The sequence below is a fragment of the Balaenoptera borealis genome (assembly GCF_965194805.1).
Source record: "Balaenoptera borealis genome assembly, chromosome: X".
Classification (NCBI taxonomy): Eukaryota; Metazoa; Chordata; class Mammalia; order Artiodactyla; family Balaenopteridae; genus Balaenoptera; species Balaenoptera borealis.
The window spans coordinates 64567130-64586970 of record NC_138881.1 but is presented as its reverse complement, the minus strand read 5'-3'; the positions used below and the strand labels follow the sequence as shown (position 1 = coordinate 64586970).

The 19841-nt window shown below is 38.2% G+C and overlaps 1 protein-coding gene across 2 annotated transcripts in view; it reads right to left on the bottom strand.

Moving 5' to 3' along the window:
• The window catches only part of ATP7A (ATPase copper transporting alpha), a 165365-nt gene that overhangs the window by 54359 nt on the left and 91165 nt on the right, over positions 1–19841 (bottom strand). For both annotated transcript variants that reach the window (XM_082377008.1, XM_082377007.1), the window contains 3 exons: positions 15470–15959; positions 14213–14938; positions 8443–8649 (listed from right to left, as the gene is read on the bottom strand). In XM_082377008.1, the coding sequence (XP_082233134.1) occupies positions 8443–8649; positions 14213–14938; positions 15470–15875 (1339 nt within the window). In that variant the 5' untranslated portion in view covers positions 15876–15959. The remainder of the gene's footprint in view (positions 1–8442; positions 8650–14212; positions 14939–15469; positions 15960–19841) is intronic.

Here is a 19841-nt window from a genome sequence, read left to right as displayed (position 1 = left end):
CTTGCTTCAGTTGAATGTAATCTACAGCCAAAGAGAAAGAGAAAATCTGGTTTTTCAAGTTTCAAAAACATGTTTCATACTTATATAAATTATGGACAATTTTTAAAATTCTTACTTCAAAATATAATTAGAACTCTATCAATTCATTTTTTAAAATATAATGCAGATGAAACTGAGGGAAGACCAGTGCCACTTAATTAAAAAAACAAAAGTGAATGTAGTGACCCCAGCTAGGGCAATGGTATGCCTAATTGGGTTAGGAGGAAGTAAAGGGGTAGTAGAAGGTAACTGGAAGTATCAGCTTAATGGATTAAAAAAGAAAAAAGATCTGTAACTGTAATTTGTAACAGGCATTGCTTGTCTCATGAGAAAGGCTATTTCTGAACTGCCCCAAAAGAGTTTGTTCTAAAATTAAACAGGCCCCTTGAAAACTTCTTTTTGCTTTCATTTGCTTGCAACCTCCCACCTGTTCTTTTTTTTTTTAAACTAATTAATTTATTTATTTATTTTTGGCTGTGTTGGGTCTTCGTTTCTGTGCGAGGGCTTTCTCTAGTTGCGGCGAGCAGGGGCCACTCTTCATCGCGGTGCGCGGGCCTCAAACTGTCGCGGCCTCACTTGTTGCGGAGCACAGGCTCCAGACGCGCAGGCTCAGCAGTTGTGGCTCATGGGCGTAGTTGCTCTGCGGCATGTGGGATCTTCCCAGATCAGGGCTCGAACCCGTGTCCCCTGCATTGGCAGGCAGATTCTCAACCACTGCGTCACCAGGGAAGCCCCCTCTTTTTCTTTTTTAATCACTCAAAGTGTAATTTAGCCCTGACTGCATTCTAATTAGATATAATGGAGGCTGAAATGAAGGATACAGAAATGACAGATTGCGAATAAGATAATATTAAACTGAAGATGGCTCTAGTGTATAACATACATTTTGTTACAATAATGTTCTGGCCTTTACATTTAAGGTGATTCTACTGGCTACAGAATTGCATTATTACTATATATACTTTGAGTTATTTCCCCAATAGTGGGGATAAGCTTATAATAATCATATTTATTCAGCCCTTCTGACTAACAGCATGTATCAATAAGATTATCTTGGGCGAAGACTGCTTGAGTACCAAACCTATGACTTCAGGCTCATTAAACATACTCACATATCTCTATGGTTAACAAATCTACTATGCATACTGCGAAGTCCATTAATGTGAGTGCAAAATTATAAGCTAAAACATCTGAGTGTGACTGAATAAACAAATTTATTGTAGAATGGCTTGAAGATGGTGGACTAGAAGGACGTGCTCTCACTCCCTCTTGCGGGAGCACCAGAATCACAACTAACCGCTGAACAATCATCGACAGGAAGACACGGGAACTCACCAAAGAGATACCCCACATCCAAAGACAAGGGGGAAGTCACAATGAGACGGTAGGAGGGGTGCAATCATAGTAAAATCAAATCCCATAACTGCTGGGTGGGTGATTCACAAACTGGAGAATACTTATACCACAGAAGTCCACCCACTGGAGTGAAGGTTCTGAGCCCCACGTCAGGCTTCCCAACCTGGGGGTCCAGCAACGGGAGGAGGAATTCCTAGAGAATCAGACTTTGAAGGCTAGCAGGATTAGATTGCAGGACTTTGACAGGACTGGGGGAAACAGAGACTCCACTCTTGGAGGGCACACACAAAGTAGTGGGCACATCGGGACCCAGGGGAAGTAGCAGTGACCCCATAGGAGACTTAACCAGACCTATCTGCTACTGTTGAAGGGTCTCCTGCAGAGGCGGGGGGTGACTGTGTCTCACCGTGAGGAGAAGGACACTGGCAGCAGAAGTTGTGGGAAGTATTGCTTGGCGTGAGCCCTCCCAGAGTCTGCCATTACTCCGACCAAACAGCCAGGTAGGCTCGAGGGTTGGGTCGCCTCAGGCCAAACAAGCAACAGGGAGGGAACGCAGCCCCACCCATCAGCAGACAAGCAGATTAAAGTTTTACCCAGCTCTGCCCTCCAGAGCAACACCCAGCTCTACCCACCACCACTCCCTCCCGTCAGGAAACTTGCTCAAGCCTCTTAGATAGCCTCATCCACCAGAGGGCAGACAACAGAAGCAAGAAGAACTACAATCCTGCAGCCTGCGGAACAAAAACCACATTCACAGAAAGATAGACAAGATGAAAAGGCAGAGGACTATGTACCAGATGAAAAAACAAGAAAAAACCCCAGAAAAACAACTAAATGAAGTGGACATAGGCAACCTTCCAAAAAAAGAATTCAGAATAATGACAGTGAAGATGATCCAGGATTTTGGAAAAAGAATGCAGGCACAGATCGAGAAGACGCAAGAAATGTTTAACAAACACCTAGAGGAATTAAAGAAAAAACACCTAGAAGAATTAAAGAACAAACAAACAGAGATGAACAATACAATAATTGAAATGAAAAATACACTAGAAGGAATCAATAGCAGAATAACTGAGGCAGAAGAATGGATAAGTGACCTGGAAGACAGAATGGTGGAATTCACTGCTGCAGAACAGAATAAAGAAAAGAGAATGAAAAGAAATGAAGACAGCCTAAGAGACCTCTGGGACAACATTAAACACAACAACATTTGCATTATAGGGGTCCCAGAAGGAGAAGAGAGAGAGAAAGGACCCAAGAAAATATTTTAAGAGATTATAGTCAAAAACATTCCTAACATGGGAAAGGAAAGAGCCACCCAAGTCCAGGAAGTGCAGAGAGTCCCATACAGGATAAACCCAAAGAGAAACACTCCGAGACACATAGTAATCAAAGTGGCAAAAATTAAAGACAAAGAAAAATTATTGAAAGCAGCAAGAGGAAAACAACAAATAACATACAAGGGAACTCCCATAAGGTTAACAGCTGATTTCTCAGCAGAAACTCTACAAGCCAGAAGGGAGTGCCATGATATACTTAAAGTGATGAAAGGGAAAAACCTACAACCAAGATTACTCTACCCAACAAGGATCTCATTCAGATTCGATGGAGAAATCAAAAGCTTTACAGACAAGCAAAAGCTAAGAGAATTCAGCACCACCAAACCAGCTCCACAACAAATGCTAAAGGAACTTCTCTAAGTGGGAAACACAAGAGAAGAAAAGGACCTACAAAAACAAACCCAAAACGATTAAGAAAATGGTCATAGGAACATACATATTGATAATTACTTTAAACGTGAATGGATTAAATGCTCCCACCAAAAGACACAGGCTTGCTGAATGGATACAAAAACAAGACCCATATATATGCTGTCTACAAGAGACCCACATCAGACCTAGGGACACACACAGACTGAAAGTGAGGGGATGGAAAAAGATATTCCATGCAAATGGAAATCAAAAGAAAGCTGGAGTAGCTATACTCATGTCAGATAAAATACACTTTAAAGTAAAGAAATGTTACAAGAGACAAGGAAGGACACTACATAATGATCAAGGGATGAATCCAAGAAGAAGATATAACAATTATAAATATATATATGCACCCAACATAGGAGCACCTCAATACATAAGGCAACTGCTAACAGCTATAAAAGAGGAAATCGACAGTAACACACTAATAGTGGGGAACGTTAACACCTCACTTACACCAATGGACAGATCATCCAAACAAAAAATTAATAAGGAAACAGAAACTTTAAATGACACAATAGACCAGATAGATTTAATTGATATTTATAGGACATTCCATCCAAAAACAGCAGATTACACTTTCTTCTCAAGTGCACATGGAACATTCTGCACGACTGATCACATCTTGGGTCACAAATCAAGCCTCAGTAAATTTAAGAAAATTGAAATCATATCAAGCATGTTTTCTGACCGCAACACTATAAGATTAGAAATGAATTACAGGAGGGCTTCCCTGGTGGTGCAGTGGTTGAGAATCTGCCTGCCAATGCAGGGGACACGGTTCAAGCCCTGGTTTGGGAAGATCCCACATGCCGCAGAGCAACTAGGCCCGTGAGCCACAATTACTGAGCCTGCGCTTCTGGAGCCTGTGCTCCGCAACAGGAGAGGCCACGATAGTGAGAGGCCCGCGCACGGCGATGAAGAGTGGCCCCCGCTTGCCGCCACTAGAGAAAGCCCTCGCACAGAAACGAAGACCCAACACAGCCAAAAATAAATAAATAAATAAAATTAAATATTCACCTACAATTTAAAAAAAAAAGGCATTCAAGATCCCAGTTCCTCAAGATAATTACTATAATAGTATACATCCTTTAAAAAAAATTGAATTACAGGGAAAAAAACGTAAAAAATACAAACACATGGAGGCTAAACAATACGTTACTAACAAAGAGATCACTGAAGAAATCAAAGAGGAAACCAAAAAATACCTAGAGACAAATGACAATGAAAACACGATGACCCAAAACCTATGGGATGCAGCAAAAGCAGTTCTAAGAGGGATGTTTATAGCTATACAAGCCTACCTCAAGAAACAAGAAAAATATCAACTAAACAATCTAACCTTACACCTAAAGGAACTAGGGAAAGAAGAACAAACAAAACCCAAAGTTACCAGAAGGAAAGGAATCATAAAGATCAGAGCAGAAATAAATGAAATAGAAACAAAGAAAACAATAGCAAAGATCAATAAAACTAAAAGCTGGCTCTCTGAAAAGATAAACCAAATTGATAAACCATTAGCCAGAGTCATCAAGAAAAGAGGGAGAGGACTCAAGTCAATAAAATTAGAAACGAAAAAGGAAAAGTTACAACAGACACCACGGAAATACAAAGCATCCTGAGAGACTACTACAAGCAACTCTATGCCAATAAAATGGACGACCTGGAAGAAATGGACAAATTGTTAGAAAGGTATAACCTTCCAAGACTGAACCAGGAAGAAATAGAAAATATGAACAGACCAATCACAAGTAAGGAAGTTGAAACTGTGATTAAAAATCTTCCAACAAACAAAAGTCCAGGACCAGATGGCTACACAGGTGAATTCTATCAAACATTTAGAGAAGAGCTAACACCCATCCTTCTCAAACTCTTCCAAAAATGTGCAGAGGAAGGAACACTCCCAAACTCATTCTATGAGGCCACCATCACCCTGATACCAAAATCAGACAAAGATACTACAAAAAAAAGAAAATTACAGACCAATATCACTCATGAATATACATGCAAAAATCCTCAACAAAATACTAGCAAACAGAATCCAACAACACATTAAAAGGATCACACACCATGATCAAGTGGGATTTATCTCAGGGATGCAAGGATTCTTCAATATATGCAAATCAATCAATGTGATACACCATATTAACAAATTGAAGAATAAAAACCATATGATCTGGGCTTCCCTGGTGGCGCAGTGGTTGAGAATCTGCCTGCTAATGCAGGGGACACGGGTTTGAGCCCTGGTCTGGGAGGATCCCGCATGCCGCAGAGCAACTGGGCCTGTGAGCCACAACTACTGAGCCTGCGCGTCTGGAGCCTCCGCAACGAAAGGCCACGATAGTGAGGCCCGCGCACCGCGATGAATAGTGGCCCCCACTTGCTGCAGCTAGAGGAAGCCCTCGCGCAGAAACGAAGACCCAACACAGCCAAAAATAAATAAAGAAACAAATAAATAAATAAATAATAATTAAAAAAAAAACCATATGATCATCTCAACAGATGCAGAAAAAGCTTTTGACAAAATTCAACACCCATTTAGGATAAAAACTCTCACAGAAAGTGGGCATAGAGGGAACCTACTTCAACATAATAAAGGCCATATAGAACGAACCCACAGCAAACATCATTCTCAATGGTAAAAAACTGAAACCATTTCCTCTAAGATCAGGAAGAAGACAAGGATGTCCACTCTTGCCACTGTTTTTCAACACAGTTTTGGAAGTCCTAGCCATGGCAATCAGAGAAGAAAAAGAAATAAAAGGAATCCAAATCGGAAAAGAAGAAGTAAAACTGTCACTGTTTGCAAATGACATGATACTATACATAGAGAATCCTAAAGATGCCACCAGAAAACTACTAGAGCTAATCAATGAATTTGGTAAAGTTGCAGGATACAAAATTAATGCACAGAAATCTTTTGCATTCCTATACACTAACAACAAAAGATCAGAAAGAGAAATTAAGGAAACACTCCCATTTACCATTGCAAGAAAAAGAATAAAATACCTAGGAATAAACTTACCCAGGGAGACAAAAGACCTGTATGCAGAAAACTATAAGACACTGATGAAAGAAACTAAAGATGATACAAACAGATGGACAGATACACCATGTTCTTGGATTGGAAGAATCAATATTGTGAAAATGACTATACTACCCAAAGCAATCTACAGATTCAATGCAATCCCTATCAAATTACCAATGGCATTTTTTTACAGAACTAGAACAAAAAATCTTAAAATTTGTACGGAGACACAAAAGACCCTGTGTAGCCAAAGTAGTCTTGAGGGGAAAAAACGGAGCTGGAGGAATCAGGCTCCTTGACTTCAGACTATACTATAAAGGGACAGTAATCAAGAGAATATGGTACTGGCACAAAAACAGAAATATAGATCAATGGAACAGGATAGAAAGCCCAGAGATAAACCCATACACCTATCGTTAACTAATCTATGACAAAGGAGGCAAGGATATACAGTGGAGAAAAGACAGTCTCTTCAATAATTGATGCTGGGAAAACTGGACAGCTACATGTAAAAGAATGAACTTAGAACACTCCCTAACACCATACACAAAAATAAACTCAAAATGGATTAGAGACCTAAATGTAAGACTGGACACTATAAAACTCTTAGAGGAAAACATAGGAAGAACACTCTTTGACATAAATCGCAGCAAGATCTTTTTTGATCCACCTCTTAGAGTAATGGAAATAAAAACAAAAATAAACAAATGGGACCGAATGAAAGTTAAAAGCTTTTGCAAATCAAAGGAAACTACAAATAAGACAAAAACACAACCCTCAGAATGGGAGGAAGTATTTGCAAACAAAGCAAGTGACAAAGGATTAATCTCCGAAATGTACAAGCAGCTCATGCAGCTCAATATCAAGAAAAACAAACAATCCAATCCAAAAATGGGCAGAAGACCTAAATAGACATTTCTCCAAAGAAGACATACAGATGGCCAACAAACAACATGAAAGGATGTTCAACATCACTAATCATTAGAGAAATGCAAATCAAAACTACAATGAGATATCACCTCACACCAGTCAGAATGGCCATCATCAAAAAATCTACAAACAATAAATGCTGGAGAGGGTGTGGAGAAAAGGGAACCCTCTTGCACTGTTGGTGGGAATGTAAATTGATAAAGCCACTATGGATAACAGTATGGAGGTTCCTTAAAAAACTAAAAATAGAATTACCATATGACCCAGCAATCCCACTACTGGGCATATACCCAGAGAAAACCATAATTCAAAAAGACACATGCACCCCAATGTTCATTGCAGCACTATTTACAATAGCCAGGTCATGGAAGCAACCTAAATGCCCATCGACAGACAGATGGATAAAGAAGATGTGGTACATATATACAAGGGAATATTACTCAGTCATAAAAAGGAATGAAATCGGGTCATCTGTAGAGACGTGGATGGATCTAGAGACTGTCATACACAGTGAAGTAAGTCAGAAAGAGAAAAACAAATATCGTATATTAATGCATATACGTGGAACCTAGAAAAATGGTACAGATGAACCAGTTTGCAGGGCAGAAGTTGAGACACAGATGTAGAGAACAACGTATGGACCACCAAGGGCGGAAAGTGGTGAGGGGGTGGTGGTGTGATGAATTGAGAGATTGGGATTGACATATATACACTAATATGTATAAAATGGATAACTAATAAGAACCTGCTGTATAAAAAATAAAATAAAATTCAAAAATTTAAAAAATATATATATATTATAGCTATTTTAAGAATTTGTAACCTAAAATGACAACTTGTACACAATATTAAGTAACTTTTGGACACTTTTACTGCAAGCAAAGATCAGTGATCAAATTATTGGAAGAGAACAATTCTAAACAAACTTGGCTTTGGTCCAGTGCTTGGCCTGGGTATAGTAATATTGAAAGTTATGGATTGTAGTTGTTGTTAGTTTTAAGCATAGCTTTATCAGAAAATTCATGTTTCTTAACATCCATTGCAGCCAAGGTCTATAAAGAATAGTAATCTTATGTATTTCCTTCTGCTATTTGACTACAAACTTCATTGATATTAAAAGGTGGCCATGAGGTAAACAAGACAGGAACTATATCTAAGGGAACAAAACACTAACAAAAACTGTTGTCAGGAAGTCAAGGTTGTCCTGCAAATCACTGATAGTCTTTATGAGGCCTTGGCAAGAGTCATAAACATGGTTACAAAACACATAAGAGGACAAAAAGGACAGAGTCCTCAAACTAGTACATAAAATAACAGGCTTTAAGAGTGTCTTACCTTCTTCTCGTCTTAAATTCCGTTCAATGTTTGCTACACAGGAAGCACAAGTCATACCAGTGACCTGTATGTAACATTTAGATGAAGTCTTTGCCTCCTCTTTGTCATGAATTGGTGTCATCATTTTGGTATGAAATTCATTAGTTGAGGTCAAAAGTGGCATTTCCGATGAGGACTGAGCTATTACTACCAGTGGCTCATTTGTATCTGGTGGACAGGAAAAGATTCTTTTCATTTGAGGTATTCGCCAGCTGCATCCTTGTCACTCATCACAATCCACACCTCCTGGCACTGCCAATCCACTCCTTTAAAACTGTCATGGACCTAGAGCCTAGTGCAATGTTATCTCTACACTTTCTAGGAAGTGACTTCCAAGTTCAACACTGCCCATCCCAATTCTCGGGAAAATCTGAACTAACTGAATAAACAAAACTTTACATCAATATCTTCAAGCCATTATCTCTACCCCAAACCCGAGTAGACAATGGTTTATTAATAGATAGCTCTTATTTTTATCATGAATTTTTATCATTATGTTAACGATTTACATACTGGCAGTAAAGCAATTCGTGATATAGTAAGTGGAACCAAAGCAGTCGGCAAAACAGCATTGAAGTATAATGTCATTTAAAAATTGTTAGAGTGTATATATGAGAACCTGCAAAAGAAAGCCTAGAAGGGTACATACCAAACTATTAATGGTGGCTCCTTCTGGGGAATGGGGTTAAAGCAGGAACAGAATAACAGACAGATGAACAAATTTCCTCTACAGACACTTCTGTATGTTTGAACTTTTAACACCAATATATCGCATTTTTAAAATTAAAATGCCTTTGTGGACAATGGAAGAAGAGGCAAGGAGTAAGTCAGCAGTAATCTTCATTTTTCACAAAGGAGTGTTCAGAGACTCCTTCCGTAGAATGTTTATGGACTGTGAAACAGTGGAAAGCTTCTGTCATCCCAGAAGTTCCCCTGCAGTCTCAGAAAAGTTGCTATTCTGTTTTACTTTATCCACTGCAGTATTAATCACCTCCCAAGAAGGGAGAAAGTATTCCCTTTTGCACATCCATGTATCAATACATGCAAAAAAGCTAGAGTTTGTACTCTCCTGCACAGATCAGGAGGAAAAGAAGTGATGTGGAAATTTCCACTAACCTAACTTGTTATTTCTTCCCCTTGGGCAAAAAACTGGTTCAGGTCTGTTTGGCTAGCCCAAAGAGGAAAGCTTGCATAGCAGAGTTGGTTTTTAGGGTGCTGAAGAAGGGCATCTTTTGAAGAAACTTTAACAAAAGGCTTACCATTTCCCTAATGAATAATGATCTAGACTTCTCAAATCAGTTATAATAATGGCTCTTAAATTTTAACACACATACCATCACCTGGGAGATCTTGTTAAAATGCAGGTTCTGATTCAGTACATTTAGGGTGGGGCCTGAGACTCTACTTTTCCAACAAGCTTCCAGGTGACGGCAGTACTGTCAGTCTGAGTAGGGCAAAGGACACTCTGAATGGCAAAGGACACTCTGAATAGCAAAGGACAAGATTCTCCCAATTCCGAAATTCGTCAGTCTCTGGTCTTAAGTGGATCAGTTCAGAAAACGATATTCATTCAGATAACGAGAGCATTATTTAGAACAAAGAGGACAAAATTTACCAAATAGTACCAAAAATTCAAAAAGGAGGCTCATTTGCCCAAAGGAAATAGCTTTGGCTTTGAAAAAAAACATTATTTTAATCTAGCCAGGAGCTTATTCATTCTCTCATAATTACTATCAAGACTTAATTTTGAACTTGGACAATGAAAAAAAAAGTTTATACTACCAATTACTTAAAGTCTTGTTCCAGAGTAATTTAGTTCTTTCAGGTACCAGAAGTAACCTAAATACGATCTACAATTTTCACACTCTAGAAGTACAGTATTAAATTAAAATAAGTCATAGAGGTGATCCTTTTTTTTTTTGTTTTTTTGGCTGCATTGGGTCTTTGTTGCTGTGCGTGGGCTTTCTCTAGTTGCAGCAAGAGGGGGCTAATCTTCATTGCTGTGCGTGGGCTTCTCATTGCGGTGGCTTCTCTTGCTGTGGTTGTGGCTCACGGGCTCTAGAGCGCAGGCTCAGTAGTTGTGGCCCACGGGCTTAGTTGCTCCGCGGCATGTGAGATCTTCCCGGACCAGGGCTCGAACCCGTGTCCCCTGCATTGGCAGGCGGATTCTTAACCACTGAGCCACCAGGGAAGCCCCGAGGTGATCCCTTTTAGCTACATTGGCATGACTTCTCAACAAAGATTCATAAAATTGTGACCTTTACCCCAGTGAGTGTGGCAAGAAGAGCAAAACCTTCCAACTTCCACAGAGGCAGTACAGGTGTTAAAAAGCCACAATGAATTAAATGGCTAGTTTCTTTAAATTAGCTTTTCTATAAGCTGTAGCCACACTGCTTATGCTTAAATGAATTCAAAAGGAAGGCTGACTCTCCTGCACTTGAGGCAACAATCAGAAAAGATTCCAAAAATTTCAAGAAAGGGTTTCCAATCTGATCCTCAAAACCGGCAGGTTCAGTCTAAAGTAATATGAAGAATAAATACATAATTAGAAAATGGCTTAAAAACAATTATAAACATCATGTCTGCAACTTACTCTCAAATGATTGAGAAAAAGGTATATACGTGTGTGGGTAATGTGTGTTTGAATATACGCCTCTCTGTCTGTCAACAGAGAAAGAGAATGATAAAACAAATGTGGCAAAATATTAACAACTGTGGAATCTGAGTAAAATTGGTAAACAGGAATTCTTTGTACTATTCTTGTAGCTTTTCTGTAAGCTTGAAATTAAAGATAAAAAAGTTACAAAAAAGGAAAAGGAATTTGAGTATTGTGTTTGCTTTAATTGGTTAGTGAAGACAACTTCATATACTATGTCTTTTTAAGACAATGATGACGGGCTTCCCTGGTGGCACAGTGGTTGAGAATCTGCCTGCCAATGCAGGGGACACGGGTTCGAGCCCTGGTCTGGGAAGATCCCACATGCCGCGGAGCAACTAGGCCCGTGAGCCACAACTACTGAGCCTGCGCGTCTGGAGCCTGTGCTCCGCAACAAGAGAGGCCGAGATAGTGAGAGGCCCGCACACCGCGATGAAGAGTGGCCCCCGCTCGCCTCAACTAGAGAAAGCCCTTGCACAGAAACGAAGACCCAACACAGCCAAAAATAAATAAATAAATAATAAAAATAAAGGAATTCCTTTAAAAAAAAAAAGAGAGAGAGAATGATGAGATTGATGGTCATGATAAAAAACACCTCCCATTTTTCTCACTACCTCCTTTAACATTTATGGCGCACTCAGGACTGGTATGACATGAAGGCGAAATGCACTGATCCCTGTACCTCTAGGAACAGGTCAGAGTGGCAGACTGTGAAGCCTGGATCAGCACTGACACTGGCATTCAGAAAATGGGTAGCCACAATTCTGGTGGAATCTTAAACTCTGATCTCTAGCAGAAACACACCATGCAGTCATTTGTTATCAGCCAGATATATATATTCTTTTTCAGATATATATCATCTTTTTCAGATTCTTTTCCATTATAGGGTATTACAAGATATTGAATATAGTTCCCTGTGCTATACAGGTCCTTGTTGTTTATCTATTTTATATACAGTAGTGTGTATCTGTTAATCCCAAATTCCTAATTTATCTCTCTCCCCCTTTCCCCTTTGGTAGCCATAAGTTTGTTTTCTATGTCTGTGAGTCTGTTTGTTTTGTAAATAAGTTCATTTGAATCATTTTTTTTAGATTCCACATATAAGTGATATCATATGATATTTGTCTTTGACTCACTTCACTTAGTATGATAATCTCTAGGTCCATCCATGTTGCTGAAAATGACATTATTTCATTTTTTATGGCTGAGTAGTATTCCAGCGTGCGCGCGTATTCGTGCGTGTGTGTGTGTATCTTTTTTAAGGCACAAGAATTTTGGTCTTTTGAGATCTTCTTTATCAAAGTGAGACTTCTAAGTGAGAATATAAAATGGTACAGCCATTTTGGAAAACAGCTTGGCAGTTACTGAGAAAGTTAAACATATTCACCATATGACCTAGAAATTCCACTCCTAGTATATACCCAGGAGAAATAAAAACATATATGCATGCAAAAACTTGTAACAGCTCATCACAACATTATTCATGATAGCCAAGGAGTGGAAACAACCCAAATCTCCATCAACTGATGAATGGAGAGACAAAATGAGGTATACGCATACAATGGTATACTACTCAGCAATAAAAAGGAATGAAGTAGTGATACATATCACAAACATGGATGAACGTTTGTTATCTTGAAAACATTATGCTAAGTGAAAGACATTAAATACAAAGGGACAAATATTCTGACTCCACTTATATGGTACTTAGAGTTGTCAAATTCATAAAGCCAGAAAACAGAACAGTAGATAAAAGGGGCTGGGCCAGGGGGAGGTGAAGGGGAAATGGGGAGTGACTGCTAACCAGTATGGGGTTTCTTTGGGAGGCTGATAAAAATGTTCTAAAATTACATAATGGTAATGGCTGCAAATTTCTGTGAATATACAAATAAGTACTGGATTGTGTACTTTAAAAGGGTGAATTTTATGGTATGTGAACTACATCTTGACTTTAAGAAGTGACAGTTCTATAATTTCTACCATTTGTCATGAACATGAAAATTAAGAATGTTTATATCTCTGGGTCCTTTTCCACTGACACTTATCTACCATAATAATTTGAGCATGTGACTAATTTTTTATGCTTCTCAGTTTTAGTGAGCTTGAAAAGAGAACACTGCTATTTGATATCTTTCATTCTGATCAGAAGAGCAAAGGTTAATGACATTGTCTAGAAATTAGTTATTCAACTTTTCCATTGTTATTTACAGCAAGAAATTTCATTTAGGGAATTTCCAGTTTAATTCAAGGCAAGGTTCAATTCTAGTTTAAAACAAGTTCACATGGGCAAATCCCATTGGATATACGTTTTTGGTTTTAGTTCAAGGTAAGTGCTGCCAGGAAACAGGAAGACTTTGGGCCAGTTCTAGAGTCAGGCTCATTTGAATGCCTAAATTCAAAACTACAGTTAAAATTATATTATTTATTTCTACTTTTTTCTTTTTAAAGTAACATTTGCTTCTCCCATATTATATATACAAAAATACATACAAACAAACGTATGTACATACATCCCTGTCACACACACACAAGAAACTTAAAATACATAAGAAAGCAAACTGAAAACAAAATATCACCTTTATCCTACCACTCACAAATAACTACACTCACAAATAACTACTGTTAAAATTTAGTTCATGTCCTACCAGGAATTTTATTCATTCATATACATAAATAATGTATACATGGTATAAATCCTTATACATGTGTTTATAAAATTTTGATCATACTGAACATACAGCTTTTTTGCTTGCTTTTTTTTTCAGTTAACAAAATATCTGACACTTTCCCGTGGCATGAAGTATCCTCAATACCATAATTTTTTATGGCTTCTTAGCATTTCATCATATGGAGGTATCATGCTTTATTTAATGTTTCTAGTTTTTAAATATTATAAATAATTAGGCAAACATCCTTATGCATCTTTGTATACACTGCTGACTACCTCCATATGTCTTATTTCCAAAAAGTGGAATAGCAGTGCCTATTACTCATTTCTCATTGATAAAAGCCAAAAGAACCAGCAAAGTGTTAATAAAAGAACATTAAAGGAATCAAAGAAAAAAATGATATTACCTGACAAGGAAGCATCAAATCCCATGTCTTCTATTGCTTCTCTCAAGGTTTCTGGAGAGGTTAGTAAAGGATCATACTCAACAGTCCCTTTGCCATTTGCAAGTGATACTCGTATGGATTTTACACCTGCCTTTTTTGATATGACACCCTCAATAGACTGCACACAAGAATTACAAGTCATGCCATCAATGTTTATCACGGTCTCTTGAGTCAGAGGCTGGCTAACTATGTTCAAAGGACTCTGTTGAAGAGATGAGCTGGAGGGAGAGTTTGAGGTACTCTCAATTTCACTTGTACTACTAACTCTATATTGCCCTGGTGATATGGCCTCTATTGCTTTTCTCAGAGTTTCTGGAGTGACTAAACTTGCATTGTACTTTACTGTGGCAGATCTGTTCTCTAAAGAAACGACTACACTGCTTACATATTGGAGTGTAGATAAAGCACTTTCAATATTTGACACACATGATTTACAGTGCATGCCATCTATGATGAAAATGACTGTTGAATTATTGGTATATGATGGACTCCTTTGCTGTGATCCTTCTGAGGATTTGACTGGTGTGTTCTTTAGACGTTCTATATCAATAGCTCCCAATTTGAGGTACTTGGGCTGTTTTTTGATGAATGCTGGAAAGCCCACAGCTTCAATCTGCTTTTTTATTTCCTCTGCTGTGATAAGGTGAGGTTGATAAACAACAGTAGCTTCTTGATTGTCCAGGGAAACTAGTTAATAAAAAGGAAAATAATTATTTAGTTCAGTTATTCCTGGACCACTTCAGAAAACATTCTGTAGACCAAATCAATACCATACATAATTGTTTCTCTCATTGTTGTCATTATCCTTTCTTAAAATAATTCTGTTCTTTTCAGAAAATGTTAATGACATGGACCAGAAAAAAAGTAAAAGATGTGACCACTACATTTGTGGTCTCCAAGTTTCTGCATGCCTGAATAGAAACATATTAGAGGTCAAGAGGATCCTAGGCATGTTGCGTTAAGAACCCTGAACTTCATGAATCACCACCCTGGCTGCCTTTTATGCTAGTTCAAGATTCACATAACTTTTATTCATAACCATTAACTTTACTAACATTAATGCTGGGAATATACTGTACCTCAGACTTCAGTGAAGCAGTAACATTCTAGTCCCACAGATTCAAAACCCATGCTTAAGAAAAATGCAAAAGTTAAAAAGGCCAAAACAGAAAACTAAGCCTTGCAAAGCAATCAAACAAATAACATCAGGCATACTACCTTTAATTCGCTGAACACCTTGCAGTTTCCCAATTTTTCCTTCAATGGTGCTAGTACATGAATGGCAGGTCATCCCTTCCACCTTCATCTTCAGCATGACTTCGCCTGCTTGAGCCATACTGAAATCTTCGCAGATTCCTGACTTTTTCTCCAGAGTTCCTGTATCTAAACTGAGAGCCGGAACCAGCTCTACTATCTGACTGGCATTCACTATAGAAGGGATTATTATCACCACTGCAGCTCTCTGCTGAGGGGAAATTTTAATGTCTGTCACGCCCTTCGTCTTGAGCAATGTGCTTTGGATATGCTCCCATGGCGGAGCCAGTGAAGCAGCAGCAGTCAGAAACACGGTCTCAGTTAAAACAGGGAGAGGCTTAGGATTGTGTAGAACAGCATCAAAGCCCATGTCATCAATGGCTTCCTGTAGGGTCTTTGGAGTCTGCAGTTTAGGGTCATAAATAATGGTTGCATTTTTTTCTTCCAGTGAAACCTTTCGGAAGGAAATTTCAGAAGTCAGTTTAATTAAATTACACGACATGGAACTTAAAAATATAAATCATCTCACCACCGTCAAGAATGAAAGAAGAGGTTTCCCTGGTGGCACAGTGGTTGAGAATCTGCCTGCCAATGCAGGGGACACGGGTTCGAGCCCTGGTCTGGGAAAGATCTCACATGCCACGGAGCAACTAGGCCCGAGAGCCACAACTACTGAGCCTGCGCGTCAGGAGCCTGTGCTCTGCAACAAGAGAGGCCGCGATAGTGAGAGGCCCGCGCACCATGATGAAGAGTGGCCCCCACTTGCCGCAACTAGAGAAAGCACTGGCACAGAAACGAAAACCCAACACAGCCAAAAATAAAAATTAAATTAACTAATTAATTAAAAAAGAAAGAATGAAACAAATAGATAGACACGATGAAAAGGCAGAGGGCTATATACCAGATGAAGGAACAAGATAAAACCCCAGAAAAACAACTAAATGAAGTGGACATAGGCAACCTTCTAGAAAAAGAATTCAGAATAATGATAGTGAAGATGACCCAGGACCTTGAAAAAGAATGGAGGCAAAGGTCGAGAAGATGCAAGAAATGTTTAACAAAGACCTAGAAGAATTAAAGAACAGACAAACAGAGATGAACAATACAATAACTGAAATGAAAAATACACTAGAAGGAATCAATAGCAGAATAACTGAGGCAGAAGAATGGATAAGTGACCTGGAAGACAGAATGGTGGAATTCACTGCTGCAGAACAGAATAAAGAAAAGAGAATGAAAAGAAATGAAGACAGCCTAAGAGACCTCTGGGACAACATTAAACACAACAACATTTGCATTATAGGGGTCCCAGAAGGAGAAGAGAGAGAGAAAGGACCCAAGAAAATATTTTAAGAGATTATAGTCAAAAACATTCCTAACATGGGAAAGGAAAGAGCCACCCAAGTCCAGGAAGCACAGAGAGTCCCATACAGGATAAACCCAAAGAGAAACACTCCGAGACACATAGTAATCAAAGTGGCAAAAATTAAAGACAAAGAAAAATTTTTGAAAGCAGCAAGAGGAAAACAACAAATAACATACAAGGGAACTCCCATAAGGTTAACAGCTGATTTCTCAGCAGAAACTCTACAAGCCAGAAGGGAGTGGCATGATATACTTGAAGTGATGAAGGGAAAAACCTACAACCAAGATTACTCTACCCAACAAGGATCTCATTCAGATTCGATGGAGAAATCAAAAGCTTTACAGACAAGCAAAACCTAAGAGAATTCAGCACTACCAAACCAGCTCTACAACAAATGCTAAAGGAACTTCTCTAAGTGGGAAACACAAGAGAAGAAAAGGACCTACAAAAACAAACCCAAAACGATTAAGAAAATGGTCATAGGAACATACATATTGATAACTACCTTAAACGTGAATGGATTAAATGCTCCCACCAAAAGACACAGGCTTGCTGAATGGATACAAAAACAAGACCCATATATATGCTGTCTACAAGAGGCCCACTTCAGACCTAGGGACACATACAGACTGAAAGTGAGGGGATGGAAAAAGATATTCCATGCAAATGGAAATCAAAAGAAAGCTGGAGTAGCAATACTCATATCAAATAAAATAGACTTTAAAATAGAGAATGTTACAAGAGACAAAGAAGGACACTACATAATGATCAAGGGATCAATCCAAGAAGAAGATATAACAATTATAAATAGATATGCACCCAACATAGGAACAGCTCAATACATAAGGCAACTGCTAACAGCTATAAAAGAGGAAATCAACAGTGACACAATAATAGTGGGGGACTTTAACACCTCACTTACACCAATGGACAGATCATCCAAACAGAAAATTAATAAGGAAACACAAGATTTAAATGACACAATAGACCAGATAGATTTAATTGATATTTATAGGACATTCCATCCAAAAACAGCAGATTACACTTTCTTCTCAAGTGCACACGGAACATTCTCCAGGATAGATCACATCTTGGGTCACAAATCAAGCCTCAGTAAATTTAAGAAAATTGAAATCATATCAAGCATCTTTTCTGACCACAACGCTATGAGTTTAGAAGTCAATTACAGGGAAAAAAACGTAAAAAACACAAACACATGGAGGCTAAACAATACGTTACTAAATAACCAAGCGATCACTGAAGAAATCAAAGAGGAAATCAAAAAATACCTAGAGACAAATGACAATGAAAACACCATGACCCAAAACCTATGGGATGCAGCAAAAGCAGTTCTAAGAGGGAAGTTTATAGCTATACAAGCCTACCTAAAGAAACATGAAAAATCTCAAATAAACAATCTAACCTTACACCTAAAGAAACTAGAGAAAGAAGAACAAACAAAACCCAAAGTTAGCAGAAGGAAAGAAATCATAAAGATCAGAGTGGAAATAAATGAAATAGAAACAAAGAAAACAAGAGCAAAGATCAATAAAACTAAAAGATGGCTCTTTGAGAAGATAAACAAAATTGATAAACCATTAGCCAGACTCATCAAGAAAAAGAGGGAGAGGACTCAAATCAATAAAATTAGAAATGAAAAAGGAGAAGTTACAACAGACACCGCAGAAATACAAAGCATCCTAAGAGACTACTACAAGCAACTCTATGCCAATAAAATGGACAACCTGGAAAAAATGGACAAATTCTTAGAAAGGTATAACCTTCCAAGACTGAACCAGGAAGAAAGAGAAAACATGAACAGACCAATCACAAGTAATGAAATTGAAACTGTGATTAAAAATCTTCCAACAAACAAAAGTCCAGGACCAGATAACTACACAGGTGAATTCTATCAAACATTTAGAGAAGAGCTAACACCCATCCTTCTCAAACTCTTCCAAAAAGTTGCAGAGGAAGGAACACTCCCAAACTCATTCTATGAGGCCACCATCACCCTGACACCAAAACCAGAAAAAGACACTACAAAAAAAGAAAATTACAGACCAATATCACTGATGAATATAGATGCGAACATCCTCAACAAATTACTAGCAAACAGAATCCAACAACACATTAAAAGGATCATACACCACGATCAAGTGGGATTTATCCCAGGGATGCAAGGATTCTTCAATATACGCAAATCAGTCAATGTGATACACCATATTAACAAATTGAAGAATAAAAAGCATATTAAAAAAAAAGAATGAAACAAATAATTCAAATGGAGGTTCTCTAATAGTTCTCATCTTTACTATTCTCTTTGGAAAGAAACACAAAATGTCTTGTGTACCTACAGAAATGGTAAAGCTCTATGTAGGTATACGTGACTCAGGTACTGATCAGGCATTTGGAACGTGCATAAACAAAATGCACCCTAGAATTTCATAACAGAGAACAAACTACTCTTTCTTCCATCTCCTTTCACAAATTATTCCAACACTCCACACTCTACCAATTCAAAAGTTAATATAGGAAACAGGATCAGCTACAGAAAACAAATTTGATATGAAGTTTAAAGTTTTAAAATGTTCAATTAAGACAACTTTGTTGGCAGATAAGGTATAAACATGCTGTCAACATTCATAGGGTTTTGAAGCAAATATTTCTATAACCCTCTAAGTCACTACAGTCTAGTATTATTTTTGTTCAAAATAAGAACATCTTTATTGTTCTGCCTGATTTGATTATAAAAACAGTGATTGTATTCTTGAAGCTCAGCAACTGTATATAAATTTAACTACTACCGGGACATCTTACCCTGCATCTCTTTTGCTAACAGGTTACAAAGATTTATGAAGTAGTCACACACACACACACAAAACTGGATTGGGAGTCAGAAGGTTTGAGTTCCCGTGTCAATTCTCCACTTATTAGTCAACCACACTCATTAGTTCTACCATCTGAAAA